The 19,585-nt window shown below is 44.3% G+C and overlaps 1 protein-coding gene across 5 annotated transcripts in view; it reads right to left on the reverse strand.

Annotated features, from left to right (window-relative positions):
- The window catches only part of ANKMY1 (ankyrin repeat and MYND domain containing 1), a 32,814-nt gene that overhangs the window by 8,858 nt on the left and 4,371 nt on the right, over nucleotides 1-19,585 (reverse strand). For 3 of the 5 annotated variants that reach the window (XM_087752916.1, XM_087752915.1, XM_087752913.1), the window contains exons 3-15: nucleotides 18,138-18,574; nucleotides 16,902-17,118; nucleotides 15,927-16,091; nucleotides 14,406-14,464; nucleotides 12,799-12,970; nucleotides 12,182-12,322; nucleotides 9,710-9,880; nucleotides 8,914-9,021; nucleotides 7,740-7,871; nucleotides 6,765-6,878; nucleotides 3,526-3,691; nucleotides 2,556-2,622; nucleotides 429-583 (exon numbers count right to left, since the gene is read on the reverse strand). In XM_087752916.1, the coding sequence (XP_087609042.1) occupies nucleotides 429-583; nucleotides 2,556-2,622; nucleotides 3,526-3,691; nucleotides 6,765-6,878; nucleotides 7,740-7,871; nucleotides 8,914-9,021; nucleotides 9,710-9,880; nucleotides 12,182-12,322; nucleotides 12,799-12,970; nucleotides 14,406-14,464; nucleotides 15,927-16,091; nucleotides 16,902-17,118; nucleotides 18,138-18,574 (2,104 nt within the window). Of the gene's footprint in view, nucleotides 1-428; nucleotides 584-2,555; nucleotides 2,623-3,428; nucleotides 3,692-6,764; nucleotides 6,879-7,739; nucleotides 7,872-8,913; nucleotides 9,022-9,709; nucleotides 9,881-12,181; nucleotides 12,323-12,798; nucleotides 12,971-14,405; nucleotides 14,465-15,926; nucleotides 16,092-16,901; nucleotides 17,119-18,137; nucleotides 18,575-19,585 lie in introns of those variants that run through there. The other 2 variants (XR_015703682.1, XM_087752917.1) reach the window with 2 other exon arrangements.

The raw sequence follows: 19,585 nt of genomic DNA on the forward strand, positions 1-19,585 counted from the left end.
AAGTGTAGTTTCAAAGAACCACAGTAGCGTGGTATCAACAATTCCATGCATAAAAGTCAGAAATCTCATTGATTTCTCTTCTAATATACAGATAGAGGTGATTAAGAGGCAGAGTTTGTACGGAAAGCTCCACTCTGCCTAGCTTACTAGATCTATGGTGGTCCTTCAGCCTGGAAAATTGTCTATGGCTGTCCACAGTAGCCGACCTGTCTTAGAGGGAGCATTTCCTTTGCTCTGCGCGCACCTTAAAGATTCTTCTCTCTTGAAACTGAGAGTAATGACACAGCTGTTCAAGTGAATGAACTCAACCGTTTTATTTAAATTCTTTCATAAAACACATTTTACTGGTCTATTGCAAGGAAGACATTCCCAGGTCAGCACACATGCACAAACCACTGTACTCTTATAGTAATGACAGCCAGACTTACCCAGCAACCCCAGGCACTCCTGCCTATGCCGCTCATTCCAGGATTTCCTTCTGCAAGTCTCGCTGCAAGTGAAGATTTCATGACAGCGCATGCAAGGTGAAAGCTGAACGCCAACTGAACGTCCACACTGGTAGCAGTATTTAAAGAACGATAGTCTAGAACAAAGGTAGTTGTAAAACGAAAGCATGTTATTGTTTGTTTAGGGTTTTCCTCAAGCTGACAGCATGTTTGCAGCTCAGAGTAAAACTAAATCAAAGTGGCTACAATATAGAAATAATGTTCAACAATGATGTTCAACAAGAAAGGAACGGGAGACTGTAGCTTATCACAGGAGCCTGTGGGGAACAGACTGCACACCAGCTGCAGAGCCAGCCCCCAGAAACAGCGCCCCAAAAAGCCAAGTGTCCTAGTGAGAAACCAAGCCTCTACCAAACCAACATCCCCGTCCTGCCACACACCAGCACGCTGTGCGCCTCTGTGTCCTCATGACACTGGGTCTGGAGATGTCCATTTTCAAACTGGCAGGCAGACCAGATTATACATGGCCAGAGGTAACAAAGCCAAGCTGGCAAACTTAAAAAACCCCTCACAGAACCCACTGGAATACTGCAGAGACAAACAGGGACGCTCACAGGCCACTGCACTACAACAGTTATTCCAAAGTTGGAACAGAAAACGAAGAGTGCTTGGGCTAAGACTTTCAGTGGGACTGGGAAGCAGAAGTGCAAGCTCGGCTACGTATTTACATCCTTTTTAAAGTATTTAAGATCTTTAAGATCTTAAGATTATCTTTTTCCAATAGAATCACAGAATCGTTAAGGTTGGAAAGGATGTCTGAGGTCCTCAAGTCCAACCTGTTACCCTGACTGCCTGGTCCACCTCTAAACCATGTCCCTAAGCACCACATCCACATGTTTTTTGAACACTTCCAGGGACTGTGATTGCACCACTGCCCTGGGCAGCCTGGGCCAGTGCCCGACCACTCTCTCCATAAAGAAATTTTTCCTAATATCCAACCTAAACCTGCCCTGGCACAACTTCAGGCCGTTCCCTCTCATCCTATCGCTTGTTCCTGGGGAGAAGAGACCGACCCCCCCGGCTCCAGCCTCCTTTCAGGCCGTTGCAGAGAGCGATGAGGGCTCCCCTCAGCCTCCTCTTCTCCAGGCTGAGCCCCCCCAGCTCCCCCAGCCGCTCCTCCCCAGCCTTGGGCTCCAGCCCCTGCCCCAGCCTCGCTGCCCTGCTCTGCCCACGCTCCAGCCCCTCCATGGCCTTCGTGGGGTGAGGGGCCCAGCGCTGAGCACGGGATTCGAGGGGCGGCCTCACCAGTGCCCAGTACAGGGGCACCATCACCTCCCTGCTCCTGCTGGCCACACTGTTCCTGATATATAGCTAGCAAGTTTCACTGAGGTTTCATTTGTCTCTGCAAGTCATGACTGAGATCTATTCATAAAATCTTTGTGTGCTACTTTAACCTTCCGGATTTTGTTTTAGTTCACTTTATGTTCTTCTGGATCTTTCTGTATCTTATGCTATTATTGATCCGTCTCAGTTCAACAAAAATGCTACCTCAAAATTTCTCTCTTCAAAAGCGCCCCAGTTCCTGACACCTCTGTTACTTCCTCGTGATTCAAATACTGAGACAAAGTTCAGAAGCCTGTGAATTCCCTGCAGCAGGAGAAACTGATGGCAGAATTCAGTATCCTTGAGGCAAGTAGTTCCATTATTATTCAAGCTGTTGTTCATACACAGTTCCAAGAATAACATTCAGAGTGGACAAGTCATTCCTGCAATTTCTGGAGAAATGTAAGCTACAAATGGGCCTATTTCTTAGCATTTTCATGCTACTCTAAGGTACTGATGTCATTAATTGGTTTAAAACACAAGGGCACGCTGCTTCTCACAAGGACTGAATATTATGCAGACTCTCATGTCAAAGTCTGAAGCTGAAAAAGAGTGATGTGAGCAGAGCAGAGAAAGAAGCTAACTGATCACTCTGGATAGAGTAGAGAGGAAAAGTAGAATGGAGAAAAATGGCAGGGTGACAATAGTTTTGGTGAGGAAAAAAAACAGGGTACAGTATTGTTGACTAAGAACAGTCAGTCCTTGAGCGCAGCATCTCTGCCCTACCTCACTTCTTCCACATGATGGCTCCCTCCGTTCTTCTTTGAAAGGCGCGTATGACCGGCTGAATCCACTACACCAACGAAAGCGGGCACCGGGGAAAACAAAAATCAGTATTCTGACTTGAGCATTAGAATACTAGTCACAAGATCCACCGTCATTAAAAGTCTGCTTGGCTCCGTCTGCTGTATAAAATTTGAAGATACATAATAAAATGCATCTTCCATCAACAGGCTTCAGGAGCCAAGAAAAAAGGAGCCAAGGTGCTACGTCACAGCCAAGAAGAAACCACATAGATAATTTACTCTTACGTCCTGCTTGTGACGAGCCACAGAGTCTCCGGTTATGCTGAACTGCAAAGGTAACAATCTTAGATTCAACGCTCACTTCCCAAGTGTGATACGTCTTCTGCCCCAAAGACTCGCATTCAGAGACCTAGATTCTAAGCCTGATTTCACCACACATTTGAGCACTACTGAGGATATAACTCAAATCATCTTAATTTATATATTCATTGTTGCTACTCTCATAGCAGAAGAGCATCGATACAATGGGAGTCTTGGGAAAGAACCTGAGAGTAAGTTGCCATAAGCAATGACAATACGCTAGATGTCCACAGTCACCATTGCGTGCATCCCGTTACCCTGCACTAAAGGCAAAGCAAGTCCAAGGTTCTCCCATGAAAGAGAAGCAAGCTCCTTCAATCACTCCTTAACTCGTGGTCCTAGATCTTGCACTGGGATTTACCAGGGAGCAGCTGCCAGGCACTAAACTCATATTCAGATTTTCTTCACAATGCCTTGTTCGTTCTCTTTAATGTTTGTAGACCCCCTACATCTCCTTACCAAATATGTAGGAGCAGTTTTTATTAGGAGTTACCTTTTCAGACAGTAACACTGGAATTATAACAATAAATTCCCCTTCACACCAGGTGATGCTACCCTTAATCTTGAACTACTCTTAGGCTTGAACTAACATTTCTTGGATCTTCTCAGCAATTCTTGATCCCACTCTTTCTCTTTCAGGATGACACGTTCCCGGAGCTTCGCTGTAATGTGTTCCAGCAGTGATCGGCGTGTTCGAAAAACTTCCTGCTCAGATGGTGACAGTATGTGGTATGGTGTGTGAGCAATTCTCCTATCCTGCAACATACCATGAGTTAATCCACTAATATACGGGAACACTAACACACAAGTGTTTCAGAGTTAAAGCCAACCCATTCCAAAAGCACAGCATCATCCCTGCTGGATCCTGGCTTGGAGCCCAGTCTGTGATATGGGGCACAGGACATGTCCAGGTTAGACATTCTAGCTGTTCCAATTATCAGTTCGGTGAGTGCATAACAGGTTAACTAAAATGATTTTCAAATGTTTCTTCAAGGTGGAATCATAGGATAGTTTGGGTTGGAAGGGACCTTTAAAGATCACCTAGTCCAACCCCCCTGCCATGGGCAGGGACATCTCCAACCAGATCAGGTTGCTCAGAGCCCCGTCCAGCCTGGCCTTGAATGTTTCCAGGGATGGGGCATCTCCCACCTCTCTGGGCAACCCCTGCCAGTGTTTCACCACCCTCATCGTAAAAAAGTTCTTCCTTATATCTAGTCTGAATCTCCCCTCTTTTAGTCTAAAACCATCACCCCTTGTCCTATCACTACAGGCCCTACTAAAAAGTCTGTCCCCATCTTTCTTATCAGCCCCCTTTAAGCACGGCAAGGCCTCAATCAGGTCTCCCCGCAGCCTTCTCCTCTCCAGGCTGAACACCCCCAGCTCTCTCAGCCTGTCCTCACAGCAGAGGTGCTCCAGCCCTCTGGTCATTTCTGTGCCCTCCTCTGGCCCCGCTCCAACAGCTCCATGTCCTTCCCGTGCTGAGGACCCCGAGCTGGACGCAGGGCTCCAGGGGGGTCTCCCCAGAGCGGAGCAGAGGGGCAGAATCCCCTCCCTCGCCCCGCTGCCCACGCTGTGGGGGATGCAGCCCAGGAGACGCTTGGCTTTCTGGGCTGTGAGGGCACATTGCCAGCTCATGTCCAGCTTTTCATCCACCCATACCCCCAAGTCCTTCTCGGCAGGGCTGCTCTCAATCCCTTCATCCCCCAGCCTGTACTGGTACCAGGGATTGCCCCAACTCAGGTGCAGGACCTTGCACTTGGAAGCTGCCCTCATCTCGCAGAGCTCCTCTCCCAGCACTTCTAGAAGCACCAAAAAGTTTCTTGGAAATGAAGACAGCCAGAGGGCACTGCCTGTCCACTCTTACGTTCCTCCGTTCCCCGTACTGCTTCCCTGTAGCCAGCGCCAGCAAGGAGAATACAGACAAAAGTCCAGAGCAAGGCAGGAAAGTAAGCAAGGTACCTGAAGTATGGTGGTCGAGTTTGACCTGTGATTACAGCTATAAATTGCTTAACTTATTTTCCTGCTTGAGGATCAGCTGCGATTGCAAGCAAAGAAATCCCAGTTTAATGTCTACATAGAACATTGGCGTGAGATGCAAAAACCCTGGTTAGCTCTCAGCAGGCTGCTCCGCTGACCGAGGTGCGCCATTACTTTTGTTCTTTTCAGAACAACTACTGTTCATGTTCCAGACGTAAGCAATCTGCTTATCACGTAAGCTTTCTTAACAAGAAAGCTATAAAAAAAAAATCTTCTATCTGTTCTAATTAGAACTGTCACAGGATCCCAGGCCTTTTAAAAGCTTTTTTAAACAAATACATCCAGAAAAAAAAGCATCAGGCAGAAATTTGTTAGTTATACTTCACAGTAAGATTCTTTTTATAAGGGATTAATACATGATTAAGGATGACTTTAGTAAATCCATTTATTTATTTAGTATATATATATTTTAGTTATTTCATATACAATATATAACCTATAATACATAACAGATATTTTAATATATGTTTTATTTAAATGTATGCTTTATTTAAATATATACTTTATTTAGGAAATCCATTATTTTAAAGTTTGATCAATAATGTCCTATCATAGCTTACAACACATCTAAAATTACTGTAATATATAACCCATAACAACTTCTCCTGATTTGACTGGAGCCTCACGGAAACACATGTTCCTTTTGGTTTTAATGCCTGGCTTTAAGATTACAATTAACTCTTTCCAATCTGATTACGAATGGATTCTTACTATAATACGTGACAGCAAGGATTGCCTTCACAGGCAAAACTATCAGAGGCATTCAGACTTTAAGTGATTAAATCATAGAATCACAGAATCGTTCAGGTTGAAAAAGACCCTTAAGATCATCGAGTCCAACCGTTAACCTGTCACTGCCAAGCCCATCACTAAACCATGTCCTCAAGCACCGTATCTATCCGTTCTTTAAATACCTCCAGGGACGGGGACTTAACCACTTCCCTGGGCAGCCTGTTCCAATGCTTGACCACCCTCTCGGTGAAGAAGTTTTTCCTAATATCCAACCTAAACCTGCCCTGGCGCAGCTTGAGGCCGTTCCCTCTCGTCCCATCGCTTGTTCCTGGGGAGAAGAGACCGACCCCCCCGGCTCCAGCCTCCTTTCAGGCAGTTGCAGAGAGCGATGAGGGCTCCCCTCAGCCTCCTCTTCTCCAGGCTGAGCCCCCCCAGCTCCCCCAGCCGCTCCTCCCCAGCCTTGGGCTCCAGCCCCTGCCCCAGCCTCGCTGCCCTGCTCTGGCCACGCTCCAGCCCCTCCATGGCCTTCGTGGGGTGAGGGGCCCAACGCTGAGCACAGCATTCGAGGGGCGGCCTCACCAGTGCCCAGTGCAGGGGCACCATCACCTCCCTGGTCCTGCTGGCCACACCATGCCTGATACAAGCCAGGATGCCATTGGCCCTCTTGGCCACCTGGGCACACTGCTGGCTCATGTTCAGTGGCTGTCAACCAACACCCCCAGGTCCTCTTCCGCCAGGCAGCTCCCAGCCGCTCCTCCCCACGCCTGCAGCGTTGCCTGGGGTTGTTGTGACCAAAGCGCAGGACTCGGCACTGAGCCTTGTTGAACCTCATACAGTTGACCCCGGCCCAACGATCCAGCCTGGCCAGGTGCCTCTGCAGGGCCTTCCTACCCTCCATTAATGGTTCATTTGGTGCTGAACTGAGTCTCACAACAAATGAAAGGAAAAAGGAAATTTCCATGAAAGTTCCTGAAGAGGCCCCAGACAATTCACAAGGACACAACAGGCCATGTATTTGAATGGATGCAAATGCATTCAGATGCGGGAACTGAAGTCATACCTGGTAATATTTGTAATAGGCATAGTCAACAGCGGTGCCCACAGCTTTTCTCTGTCCTTCCCTGAGAGTAACTGGTGCAAGGATATCTGCGCCAGCTTCAAGCAGCTTATCAACCTGAAAAAAGCAAATCATTACACATCCAAGCAAAGAGAAAACTCTCCCAAAAAAATTGTGTTCACACCACAGCTAAAGAGCCAGGACTGAACATCAGAGCTTAACCTCTATTTGTGAGACTATTTTGTGCACTGAAGCATGCGCTTCTTCTGCCCCTTTACAGCTGACAATGAACTGTCAAATCTAAATGTGTTTTGTAAGTAAAACCTTCTTGCAGGCAGTTGCTACGTTTCTGGGTATCCCACAATCCTGCAGCAACAAAGGAAGCAGGGACAACTAGTGAGGGAGGGGGCAGAAGAGAACCCAGCTGGGGGAACTGCGTCCGCTCCCAGACCCCTCAACTGCAGCATTCCTCGCCTCCACTCTGAATGAGATCAGTCCCGGGCTCCCTGGGATGAGGAGAAAAACTCCAATTTTCACAAGGCCAAACGCTGCCGCTGACCTCATCGCAGATGAGAAAGCACGCTCACCACAAGCGGTACGGACCACTTTACAGTAACAACCGAACACAACGCAGCTCTCTCTGCGTGGATGCTGGCTGTGTTTATGAACAAGGTAACAGTCAGATTTGACAGGGCTGTGGCACTACAACCAGCCCATTTGACGTTAATGTAGCGTTTCCTCTTCTACACAAGGAGGTTATCATCCTCTTCACTCAAACATGAAAATGAATTTCTATACAAAACCCCTGTTCCTCAGGACAGAAACAAAGAGCATTAGGAACAGACACAAAATAATTGTTCCGGAAAAAAAAAAATCAGCTTACCCATTAAAGAGAAAGGGGACTCAACGCACCTGACAAAAATCACTGGTTTAAACCGAAGTTTAAAAAAAACAACAAACACCCAGATGTTATCTCACCAAAGCAATCCTCTGTGCCGTCGTTCTCTGCTGCTCATACGCCGTACTGACAGCTGCACAGAGGGCACTTTGTACTGCTCCACTTAACGGCAGATTCGGGTCAGCCCCATGTTTGAGGAGTTCAACAACTGCCTGCAAATGGGCATATGAAAACGGGACAAATTAGTGACTGGAGAAGACGTTACTGACAGTTCTACGGCAGGAAAGTGAGACCCTAGCCTGGTCAGTCAAGACCCTAGAGCTTTACAGTATTCACCACAGCACACTTGGAGTATCTCCCAGTACTTGTCACAGCTTCGGTAGCACACAAAAAGTTAGCTCACCGGCCAGCAGTCTTCACTTCTTTTAGCGTGAATCATAATGTCATCATCAAATACTTTACCAAACAACAGTATCAAAGACATGAGAGGGCAGCTGAGCTCCCTGGGGAGCCAGGGGGCCACTCTCACCCCATCGCTCTCCTGCCTTGCTTTCCACAAAGATGATGAGCCAGGAGCCTGGACACAGCGAGCTCTATTCAGAGAGAGGCAGAGCCCTGCAGACACATCTGCTTCATCACCTGCCTTGGCTGCATGTCTTCTCTTGCACCATGCTGGCCACTGTGGACCTGCTTTCACGGGCCCAGTGTGGGCAGAAGGGAGTCCATTCCCTGCTCGGGAAGACGGGTGCTAACTTCAGATGCTGAATTCTACTGTGTGAACTATAAGCCTCATCTGTGGAGCGCTGAGCCTCATTGCAACCAAATGCTTTCTAAGACCGATCATTAATCTTTACATAGAACAGCATACTTCTTACCATCAACGGCTGCACTTTTGTCTTACGGCCAGAAGCAAGTGTTTTGGTGTTTGGCTGGGTTGCTCCGGGCAGGGAGGCAGCCTGTAAGAGAACTGACTGTCCTTGTGCTTCATAAAATGAACACAGTTCTCCAAATGCTAGTACCTTCTGGGTCCTACCCAAATACTTCTGGCTACCTCATACTACAGTCCTTTAGGACTCCTCTAGTTTGGCTCATGAAACACCCATAGGTTTGAAAAAAAAAGTAACAACTTTATTATTTTCACTGAAAATGTATGACTGCAAGCACCACTCATTATGTCGTTTGGCTGTCATCAGAGAAGGCAGACATGAATGGAGAAGTACACACAAAAAAATGAAGGAACTTAAAGATGCTCACCAAGTCATTCCCACTGGCAATTGCTAAGGAAAGTGGTGAATGGCCACTCCACAACGTGTTTGGATTTGCCTGATGCGTTAAAAGGAGGCGGATAACATCTCTGGCATGCTTTGTAGGCAAGTGCGGTGGAAAAAGGTAGAATTAGATCATAATAAAGTTAAATTTTTAATATTAAATTTAATAATAATAGTATAATTAATAAAATTAGCACCATAAAACACATTCAAACCTTCCACCTAAACTATGATGTTATAATAAAAATATACATCCACTTTCTCACGACTGAGAAAGCACAGTGGTGAAACCTCTTCACAACCAGGTTATCAAATCTCATTCATCCTGCCACCAGAAGGAATGTGTGGGTCTGCTTCTGAAGAAGTAGCTCTCCTCTCTCAAATACCTTTCTCCAACTGTATGCATCCCAAACCTGCTAGAAGAATGTTACTACAGTACCAAATCAAATGCACAGAGGTTAGTGCATGCCAAACCTAAGACTGTCCAACTTCAGATTGGCCTTGTGGATGATTAAGTTAATGGCCAATTAACCAACGGAAACTGAACTAAAGGAGTTTCTCTAGTCAAACAGAACTCCAAAGATTTCAGAAATGTTTTTTCCTCAAGTGCTGCTAGATTTTTAATCAGTACAATGCTAATAATTCAGTAGAAAAGGAGTTTATTCCTGGTATTCAATCAGCTCCTTACAGAGGGATGAAATCCCTTCACTGCCAAGTTATGGCATTTGAGATTAGCTTAGAACTACTCCCTGTGAGCAGAGCCTCAGACGCTGTGATCTTACCTCCCTCTTATCCTCTCTTTCGCATGCAATGTGCAACGCGCTCCTTCCACCTTCTTCAGGGGCAGGACCACTATAGGAGGAAAAGTACTCTTGTGGTGGTCCTGCTTCATTTTTCAGTTGCAAAGTGACATCGCCTGCCAAGTTGGCTTCTCTGGCTTGAGACTGAGAAACCTAAGTGAAATGATGTGCACATTTGCAACATGGCTTAAAGACAAGTTAACAGAAAATAAACCTGCCTAGTCACCCATTGGTCTGGATCTCAGTCATGGACAAGACTTGTTCAGCCCCATGAAAAAAACAGCCACCCTTTTTCTACTTTCTTCTCTACATTCAGGCCGTATCTGTTAGACTGCTTTCGCACTGCACACTAAGAAGTTTAATAAAACCAGTGGAGAAGTCTCGGGAAGGCAAATTTGAGAGACAGATGTTAATAACTTTTACTGGGCCAAATGATACGGTGTAGGGAATGGGAGGGAAGAAGCAAGCTTTCAGGGACAAAGGGCCTGCCTTGAGTCAAGCTCACTCACATGTCATTCATTTAAGGTCTATGAATATAGGGTCACCAGATCAATACAAAAAACAAAAGTGATATTTGAGAAAGTAAATCTCGCCTACACTGTGACTGGGCATTCTGTAACTAAGTACTGTTGATAAATAGGTAATAAGTTCTCCAGTTTACTGCTTAAGGACAAAGTACTAAAATACAAACTGAAAAAGCCATCTGATCTCCCTGTCCTGCAGACATTCACCTTACTCCTTGTCATGACAAGATAAATTTTATCAGTCTAGTTACATAAGCCAGCTCCTTTTTTAAGTGACTGGGACCTGCTGGTGTGCCAGGGGGCTGGCCAATGTCTGCAAGGCCGCTCTGGTTCCCTCTGAACGGTCATGGCGAGCAGGGGAGGTTTCTGAGGAATTTCTTTGCTTTTCTGGCAAAATGGAAGGAAAAACTAGGGAACTACAAGCTGGTCAGCCTCACCTTGGCCTATGGGAAACTGATGGAATAATCTTCTGAGAAGCCATCTCCAGACATGTTACAGATAAGAAGGTGACTGGGAGCAGTCAGAATGTGTTTGCAAAAAAGAAATCATGCCTGACAAACATGATAGCCTTCTACAATAAGATGACCAGCTTGGGGAAAGATGGGAAAGCAGTGAATGTTGTTTACCTTGACTTCAGCAAGGCTTTCAACCCTGTCTCCCATAACATCCTCACTGACAACCTGAAGAAATATGGACTAGAAAATTGGACAGTGAGGTGAATCATGGGTTGTGATCAGCAGCACGAAGTCCAGCTGCGCTATACCCCAGGGGCAGATACTGGGGGCAATACTATTTAATGCCTTCATTAATGACCTCAGTGCTGGGACAGAGTGCACCCTCAGCAAGTACATAGATGATACAAAACTGGCAAGACTGGTTTAATGCACCACAAAGTTGTGCTGCTCTTCAGAGGGAGCTGGACAGGCTGGAGGATTGGGCAGAGGGGAATCTTATTAAATTTAACAAAACAAAATTGTTGTATTCCTCCCCTGCACGTGGGGAGGAATAACTCCAGGCACGAGGACATCCTGGGGGCTGACCAGGTGGAAAAAACCTTCTAGAACAGGACCTGGAGGTCTTGGTGGACAAACTGAACACGCGCCCCTGCAGCAAAGAAGGTCAACAGCGTCCTGGGCTGCTTTAGGAAAAGTGTTGTCACTGGAACAGGTTGCACAGAGAAGTTGTAGAGTCTCCACCCTTGGAGATACTCAAAAACCAACTGGACTAGAGCAACCTGCTACAATTGATCCTGCTCTGAGCAGGGGTATTGTACTACACAGTTTTCAGAGGTCCCTTCCATCTTTCAACCGTTCTGTGACTACATGATTTTGTTACTACAACTTAAAGTAATTTCTAAGGTAACAAGTGCCAGAAAAAGCATGTATTGCTGGTATAGCTCTATCAGCAGTAGAGAATTATCATCAAAAATGGCAACTCCAACTAAAAAGTGCTATACTACCAAAAAAGTCTACTGCTAGGCTGACCTTCTGCAACCTGGAGGCACAGCAAATGCTGCAGGAATCTAGCAGAGACAGCCTGGGTTGAAGGAAAAGAGAAATAAGGAAAGAAAAGAAGCATTAGGCCAGCTCCATGGAGATGGAAGCAAGTCCCATCACAGACATATCTGTTTCTGCAGTCTTATCTTCAGGCATTTGTACTGGACTACACGCAAGAGATTTCTAAACTCTGCCTTATATATGGCACGATAGCAAAATGTTCTGGGGCACCAAAACCAGAAGGATATGTTTACTGCAACCCAATACTATAGACCTCAAGTGGCTTTTTGGTTTTTTTTTTTTAAAGGTTCTTTCTGCGGAATGCAAAGATTTTACTGTGAAATCAAGCAGGCAGGAATCTCAACTCCCTGCTTAGGTCCTGCGCAATCTGAATTTCAACAGCTGAAAGAAGATGAACTCAAAAAGCAACATACCTTGTCTGGACCGTATATCTCATTTCCATCTTCTGCCCTTGCATTAAGATCTGGGGCAGAGTGCAGGAGGTATTGTGTTATCTGGACTCCTTCCTCCCCAGGAATTGAGGCAGCTATGTGGAGAGGAGTTAACCCCCGTAACTGAAAACACAAACATAGCATTAAGACTCCTGTTTATCACAAGCAGCACTTAAACAGCACTAAATATTTTTTCAAAGAATAATCCAAGCTCACTCTTCCCACATGCTGTGTCTCACAAAGAGCCACCATAAACCTAGAGCCTCGAGTTACAGGACTGTGGAACACTAAAGGTCCCAGACACTAAACCTACTAAATATCACAACAGCTATGAGCAACTTGAGGAGCAGCTTCACAAGTATTCCCCAGCCACGCACAAGCTTGGCCACCAGGAAATATAATGAGAAAAAAAATACTTGGAGAGTAAGGAGCTTTGAGTTCTTTCTATTAAAAAAAAATATCCGTGAACAGGATAATCGCTTTAAACAGCTTTCTGGCACTCTAAAGCTGATTCTGACATGCAGGATACTTTACAGTAGGGCACTGAAGCTGCAATACACATCTAGAATCCCACATTATGAATTATAATCCAGTAAAACCTTGGATGGAAGCCGCACATCAGTCCTGGCTCCCCTTTCTAAGAGGAGTTTCACTGCTTCTGCATCTGTGGCTTTAACAGCAAAGAAGAGAAGGTGTGGTAGGACCCAGGATGCATTGGGATCTGCACCTCGACGAAGCAGCAGTTGGATTGTTTCCCATCTCTTCTGTCGTCTAGAATTGACATGGAAAATACCACAATAATGTATTCGCATCGTCCAAGAAAACTCTAAAAGCTAATGGGCTAAAATGACTCCCAGGTAACAGGCATGAAAACTGTCACTTAGCAGAGGGAAGACATGGCAGTCCTCAGGGCCGCATCACAACATCACCACCCAGGCAACAGCACTATGACCTGAAGAGGGGACAGCACTGCCAGTGTCTCTCAGCCCTCCAAACTAAAGGAGTAGCATGCAAAAGCACTCTCTGTGGTCATGAAAAGCCCTCACGTGGGAACAGACAGCCAAAGCTAGGCAAGGTTCTCTGCATCTCCACCAGTCACTCGTGTGACTTGTAAACATTTAGTCTTAGACTTGTTTAATGAAAGAAACAGACTCCTCCTTCCTGCCATCGAAGACTCCTTGGAAAGTTCTTTCTTCAATCATACCTCATTCATCCATCCCAAGAGAACAAAGATACAGTGTTTCCCTTAAACAAAAGCTGGAACAGGAGCTATGATAGACTAGGACAGCATATTCCAGGTGCCATCTGCATTTCCATGGAGGCAAACTATCCACACGCACACCCCACAAAAAACTGACACCACCAAAAAAACAAATAAAAGGGCAATCAGCACTTGGAAATCACCCAGAAACGCCATCACAAAGTGTTCTCAGTGGAGACTCATCTTTTCAGGCATGGTATTAACTCAGCTTTACCCACAAGGCCTACATTCAATGGACCTTCACAGTCCAATAAACAACACGCAATATGCACAAGATTTCAGACAACAAGAACCATGGGAAGTGGGAGGATGTGCCACAGAAGTAAAATGTAAGGGATGAAGGCCAGAAGGCCAACCAGGAATTTACAGTTTGGGAGTTTCAAGATATCAAAATAACCTACACTGCCATAAAACCCAACACAAAAACTTCATCATCTTTGGTGACTGCTCTGTGACCAAACCAAAAAGCAAATCGTGGCCCTTTCAAAGATCCACAAAGGCAAAATAGTTGGACTACCTTTCAGTTGACACTGCTGAACACACTCTTGCAGAAAACAACTAGCAAGTTCATATGTAGTCAAGACTTGAAGAAATAAAGCGAATATATTCTCCTTCCTCACATCTACACTATGCTGCAAGTGTCCATTGCATACTTAGCGGCTTTTCATGCTCCGCTAAGAAGCCTTGTCTTGTTCAAGCATGATGTCCTTTGCTTGAACCACACTTTTCCATTGCAACCTTTGCCCACTGCTGACATGAGCTACATTAGAGTGCATAAACAATGAGCGGCTTCTGCTGGCATGGAAACAAGATCTGCCCAGTTAAACAAACAAAAATTATCCTTCCCTGCAATGGATGCACACTTCCATGAAACAGGTGAAATATCATTACCTTCTTTATACAAAAGGGTTTATGAGTGTTGGTCTCCCAGTGCATGAGACTTACTCTGAGATTATGCCTTCAGCCACACTGACTGTTTCTGAGGATTCTGATTGTTCGTTCCACTTCAAGATTTAAAAAAAGAAAGAGATTACAAAAATGACAAAAAATCTTCTTCCAATGCATGACTCAGCATATTAACACATCAGAACAGTAACACAGTACAGCATATAATGATAACAGAATTTTGTTAACAACTGTTAGGGAAATTATTTAGAAGTAATTTGTAACTAAGGTTTGTTTTTTTTTTAAAATCTCTTAAAATAACAGAATACTTTTCTTGTTATCTTGTTATACAAGAATACAGCAACTTCTATGGTGTCTAAAACATGTTTAGAAGAGTTAAAAGTTTCTTCCGGTATACATCACCTAGCTTAAAAGAAAAAAAATTGCTGAAATAAAACAAGACACTTACAGATTTTCAACCTGCATTAGCTTGCATGAGAATCTGGAACTAGGATCTACAAGGCTGATGTTTCCAAATCTGGATGCATATTCAACCCAGAGGAACAGGGAAAGCAACGTACCTTTACCTTGCGGAATCTCAGAGACTGCGACAGACACAAACCAACACAGAAAGATCCCCTCTCTATTCCTAATTACCACATATTACCTCCAAAATGAGAGGGAATAGCTCTACATTGATTTTCTGTGTAGTTTTGAGCAGCTGCTCTCTCTCGCTCCCCTTCTTCCTTTCCCATAAAAATCTTGCAACTTTAGCAATGGGCCACCACTTGAACACACTCTTGGAACTGGAACAGCGCCTTCAGAGCAACCAAGTACTTAATTTCTAACAAGTTTCCTCAAGGCATGGGCCACGACCTCTCTAGACTCATGTGAAAGTCTCAGCAGCGCCCTTCCATTTCTAGACTCCTCTGAAACATTCCAAAGACCACACAGTTCCTGCCCAGATCCCTTTTTTATCTGTTTTCTAATCCTGGCTGGTGTTTCCTGACATCCTTGCTTTCATTTTCTTTCCCATTCCCAGGTATGCACTCTTACAAAATGTCTATCGTGTTACTACGTAGGAAGTCCAGAGCCGGTGTTTCTCTTTGCGGCAGGAGGAAGGCTAGGGATATGACCCTTCCGTTGTGAGCACTCCCCAAGGATCGGCAGACTTCTGACAGCACAATTGCTTTTTACTAGCCACCTCCACGATGCCAGCAGGATGACGTAGTACCAGGAGAATCACCTACATCCCATTGTTCTCCTTACACTTTTGTAATTCCCATCAACTGCCCCATCTCCACTGTGTTAAACACCTAGCCAACACGGCCTCACAGCTCTGCTGTCGATAGAGCGCCTTCTTTCAATTGCAGAGTAAGCTTGTAACTGCACTGGAGCTTGGTCCTTCCAGTTGGGAGTTAGCAGTGAGAGCAGAGATTATTCTACATCCACAGAGTGCAAAATGCATAACAGTTCTAACTTTTTCCTAGGGAGTATACACAGTAAATTTAAAAAGCAAGCTTACAGCTTGAGGAAATAATACATTATGATTCTGTCATTTTAGATTGGAAGTAAACCAACCTTGTAACTGCGCAAGCTCCTCTCAGCAATATTACCCTTAAAAGATTCTTCTGGATAAAAGAGAATAAAGCACATGGAGAGAGCAGATAATCCTTCATCACTACACTTATTCACATCAGCTCCACTATCAAGAAGAAGATTGACAACGTCATTGTGGGAATGGACCTGTAGAGGGGAAACATCCACACTTGCACATATCTGTAAACACTTCTAGCTTTTGACATGGAAAGAACTAACAACACAGTTTTAAAGTAGTGATGCTCTACACTGTTTAGGTAATTCAAATTTATATTTCCCACAAAACAGAAACACAATACTGAACCATGTCTTACAGGGTTCAGAACATGCATTTTTCAGCTCATTTTTAACTACTGGATTTCACAGGAATTCAGTGAGGATTCATGCACAGGAAGAGACTACAAGCGACTGAGATGGCTACAGGAGAAATATAGTGTTCTGAATTATTATCTAGATTTTGTTAGCCATTTACAATGAATGCCAAGTATTGAGGTAGCTGAAAAGGGCATGAAGGCGGGGGGGGGGGGGGCAGGATTTCATCCCCCTCCTACAGAAACTGAAGCTGTGCACGCATGGTTTCTAGCTGCCACCACTTCTCAGCAAAAACAAAACAACTCTGTCTGAATCCCACTTCAACTAGGAGAAAAAATAACAAGGGCACAGCCATATCCAAGAACATAGATCTATACTGCATAATCATAACCTGAAATCAAACCTGACATTTGAAGTCATCTCTAACACTTACTGAAGGGCTTCTTTTAGGTTATTTGTTTACTGTGGGGTTTGGCATGATACCAGTCATTACAGACACGACTCATGCCACACCGCTTTTCTGTTCTTCCTGTTTACTGAACATTCCTTTCACACTACGGAATGAAACAAGAGAAAAATTTAATCCAGCCTACTATACCAGGAATTTTCTCATCATGTGGTAAAGAGTCATGCTTAGAGTCTTACAGCAGCAGCAGCAAGTGCCGTGTATCCATGTTTGTCAGCTATGTCTGGATGAGCAAGCCCATTCCTCAGAATCGTGTAGACCCCATCACAGTCTCCTCTCGCTGCCTTCTGAATCAGCTGCTCGGAGGCAAGTTCCCTGGGGCCTGGAGGCCCAAAAGTACTGCGGGCTCCACTGAGAATGAGGTTGATGTCTGAAGTGAACTCCCCTTGACAGCACCTAGAAAAGGAGAAAAAAGTACGGCACATTTAAGCAGCTAGGTACTCTTAGACCACTATGGCAATTAAAGAAAAAACACATCAAGAATAAAATACGTTGGTGAGCAAGACGGGAAAATAAGGCCGGCTATCATTTTAAGAACTATTTCAGGTAGTGTGAGCTTGCTTACATTAATGGCAGAAAGGCAAACCAGTGTATGGGGTACTGGCAGCAGCATATAGATTTTAGCTACAGAGGAGTTAAAAAATATCCAGCCACCAAACATCTACTAAAATAAGAAACCAAAATCTAACTACCGCGTGTTTCTATGAACCAATTTATCATGCACACTCATGACATCTGTTTATGATTTGACTTCCGTCACCTGCTTTAGCTATGACTATAAAATACGCTTATGTAGCTTGTGTTCCTATCAAAAAAGCCAATCCGGAAATATTCCGCGGGCCCCAAGAGCATCTCCACTACAAGTACCGAGCTACATAAAAACTGACGTGCAGTTGGCAGTTCTACTAGCTGTAGACTTGCTGCAGCATGTTTTGTATAGCCTTGAAGGAGAACAAGAGTCCAGACAACCCCAAAAAGGTATCACTGGCCAGATGTTCAGTGCTTTTGAAAATCTGGCACTATGCTTCTCCCTATTTCTACCTCTACGCAAGACACTACACGCTCAGAACAGGGAAGGTCTGAACAGGTCTCTACACCGCTGGCCTCCCAGTTCCTTTCAAAACTGGACTTCCAGAAACTCTGACATGCTTATGAGCAATGAGACCATTTTTATAGGTGTAACCAGGATAAAACAGACATTTAACTTAAAGGAATAAAATTTGTGAATTGAGAGATGAATATGTTGTTTGTTTCTTTTTTTAAAAAAATCTTTATTGGCAACTTCTAATCTCAAGGCCATTAAAAAAAATCTGGAGTGCAGCTTTTACCCTGCAACATGAATTTGAAAATAATGAACACCCATGGATAATAATTTCTAAAAATCCATACATAATAAACAAATCATCAACGGTTACCTGTGCTTATAGACATGCGTCTGCATTCTGACCAGTAGAGGGGTGACATTTGCAACAGGCCAAGGGTCTTCCTCAGGCAGCTTTGGGGTGTTCTGAAAATACCAAGCATCACACTCTTCCAGGAAGGAGCGAGTCAAAGTAAGATGATCTGTGTTACGAGAATATGCAAAGACTCCTTCAGGGAAAATATCCTTATCATCAAAAGGGAGATGCTTATAGCTACGGAGAAATGGGTCTTCCTCAACTGAAATATACTTCTTTTGAGAATTGTCATCAATGTATCTGCAGTGTGCTGGATAATCCACGAGAGAAAAATAACCAGGTACTTCAGTACACAGCTTAATTAGATGATCCCTGAGCCACAAGCCAACGTCCCGACAGCCATCTGGATAGCTCGCAATCCCTGGTCCAAATCGCTCATCAGATTTGTACAGCCCCTTAAGAAACAAGTAAACTCATTAGTGTCAGTTAGAGATCAAACAAGTTGTACAATTAAAGTCTGGTTTCTATTTTTTATTTTATTTTATTTTATTTTATTTCTAATCTGGCTGGTTCTGGCCTTACTGGTCCACCTCCTATTGACAGAGGAATAACTGCTGAGGCCAATCTGAACAGCAAAGCCTTCACGTTCACTTTGGTCCATTTAACAGCAAACAAACCTTCCAGCACGAGAACAGTGGAAGGCCCTAAATTTAACTACAGTGGGATGTAATGTTTAGGTGAAACTTCCTGATGGTTTTAGGGCCTGAGCAAGATTTTCTTTTCATTTTATTCCAATTTTATAGACCAACTTTAGATTCATTAGCCATGCTGCTACCTTTCAGGCCAGGCCAGATTTTTGGTTAGATTTTCCTACTTAATCAAAGCTAACATGTCTGACACACATCTGCACAGACACAGAAACTGTGAATGAGAGTTATTTCTTTTCTTACAATGGTAACTAAATGAAGGATATCTACAGCCTTGCAAGCATGACAAGACATGCCAACAGAAGAGTCTCAGTAGCAAATAAAGCTCTATAGGACAGTCCTCCTATAAGGGTATCCTAGTTGGCCATGACACTATGGTAGGTAAGGCATTACCAAATTTCAGCAGACTCATGCATATCTGGATCACACATGGTTGAAGACAGGTTCACACTAAGCTATCACAACCTCAAAACAGCTATTTAAAGCAAAAATTAGCAACTTCACATTGAGCTGTTTAGCTACAAAGATAAAGGCACAGGAGAAAAGCGCTACCACTGGCAAGAATAAAATTCTGAGTATGGTTATGATCTGAAGCGTCTCTATTTTTCCCCTAACTTTAGATCATACATCACATACTCAAATTAAAGCTCTCCTAAATCCATGATTAGTGCCACATTATCAATATTCAGCAAGAATACTATGTTCTTGTTGACCACCTCCTCAATGCAAAGACTGTTATGTTGTTTCTCTGGATGTTTT

The sequence above is a fragment of the Nipponia nippon genome, unplaced genomic scaffold (genome assembly GCF_047370975.1).
Source record: "Nipponia nippon isolate SJK-2023a ecotype South Korea unplaced genomic scaffold, ASM4737097v1 scaffold_16, whole genome shotgun sequence".
NCBI lineage: Eukaryota > Metazoa > Chordata > Aves > Pelecaniformes > Threskiornithidae > Nipponia > Nipponia nippon.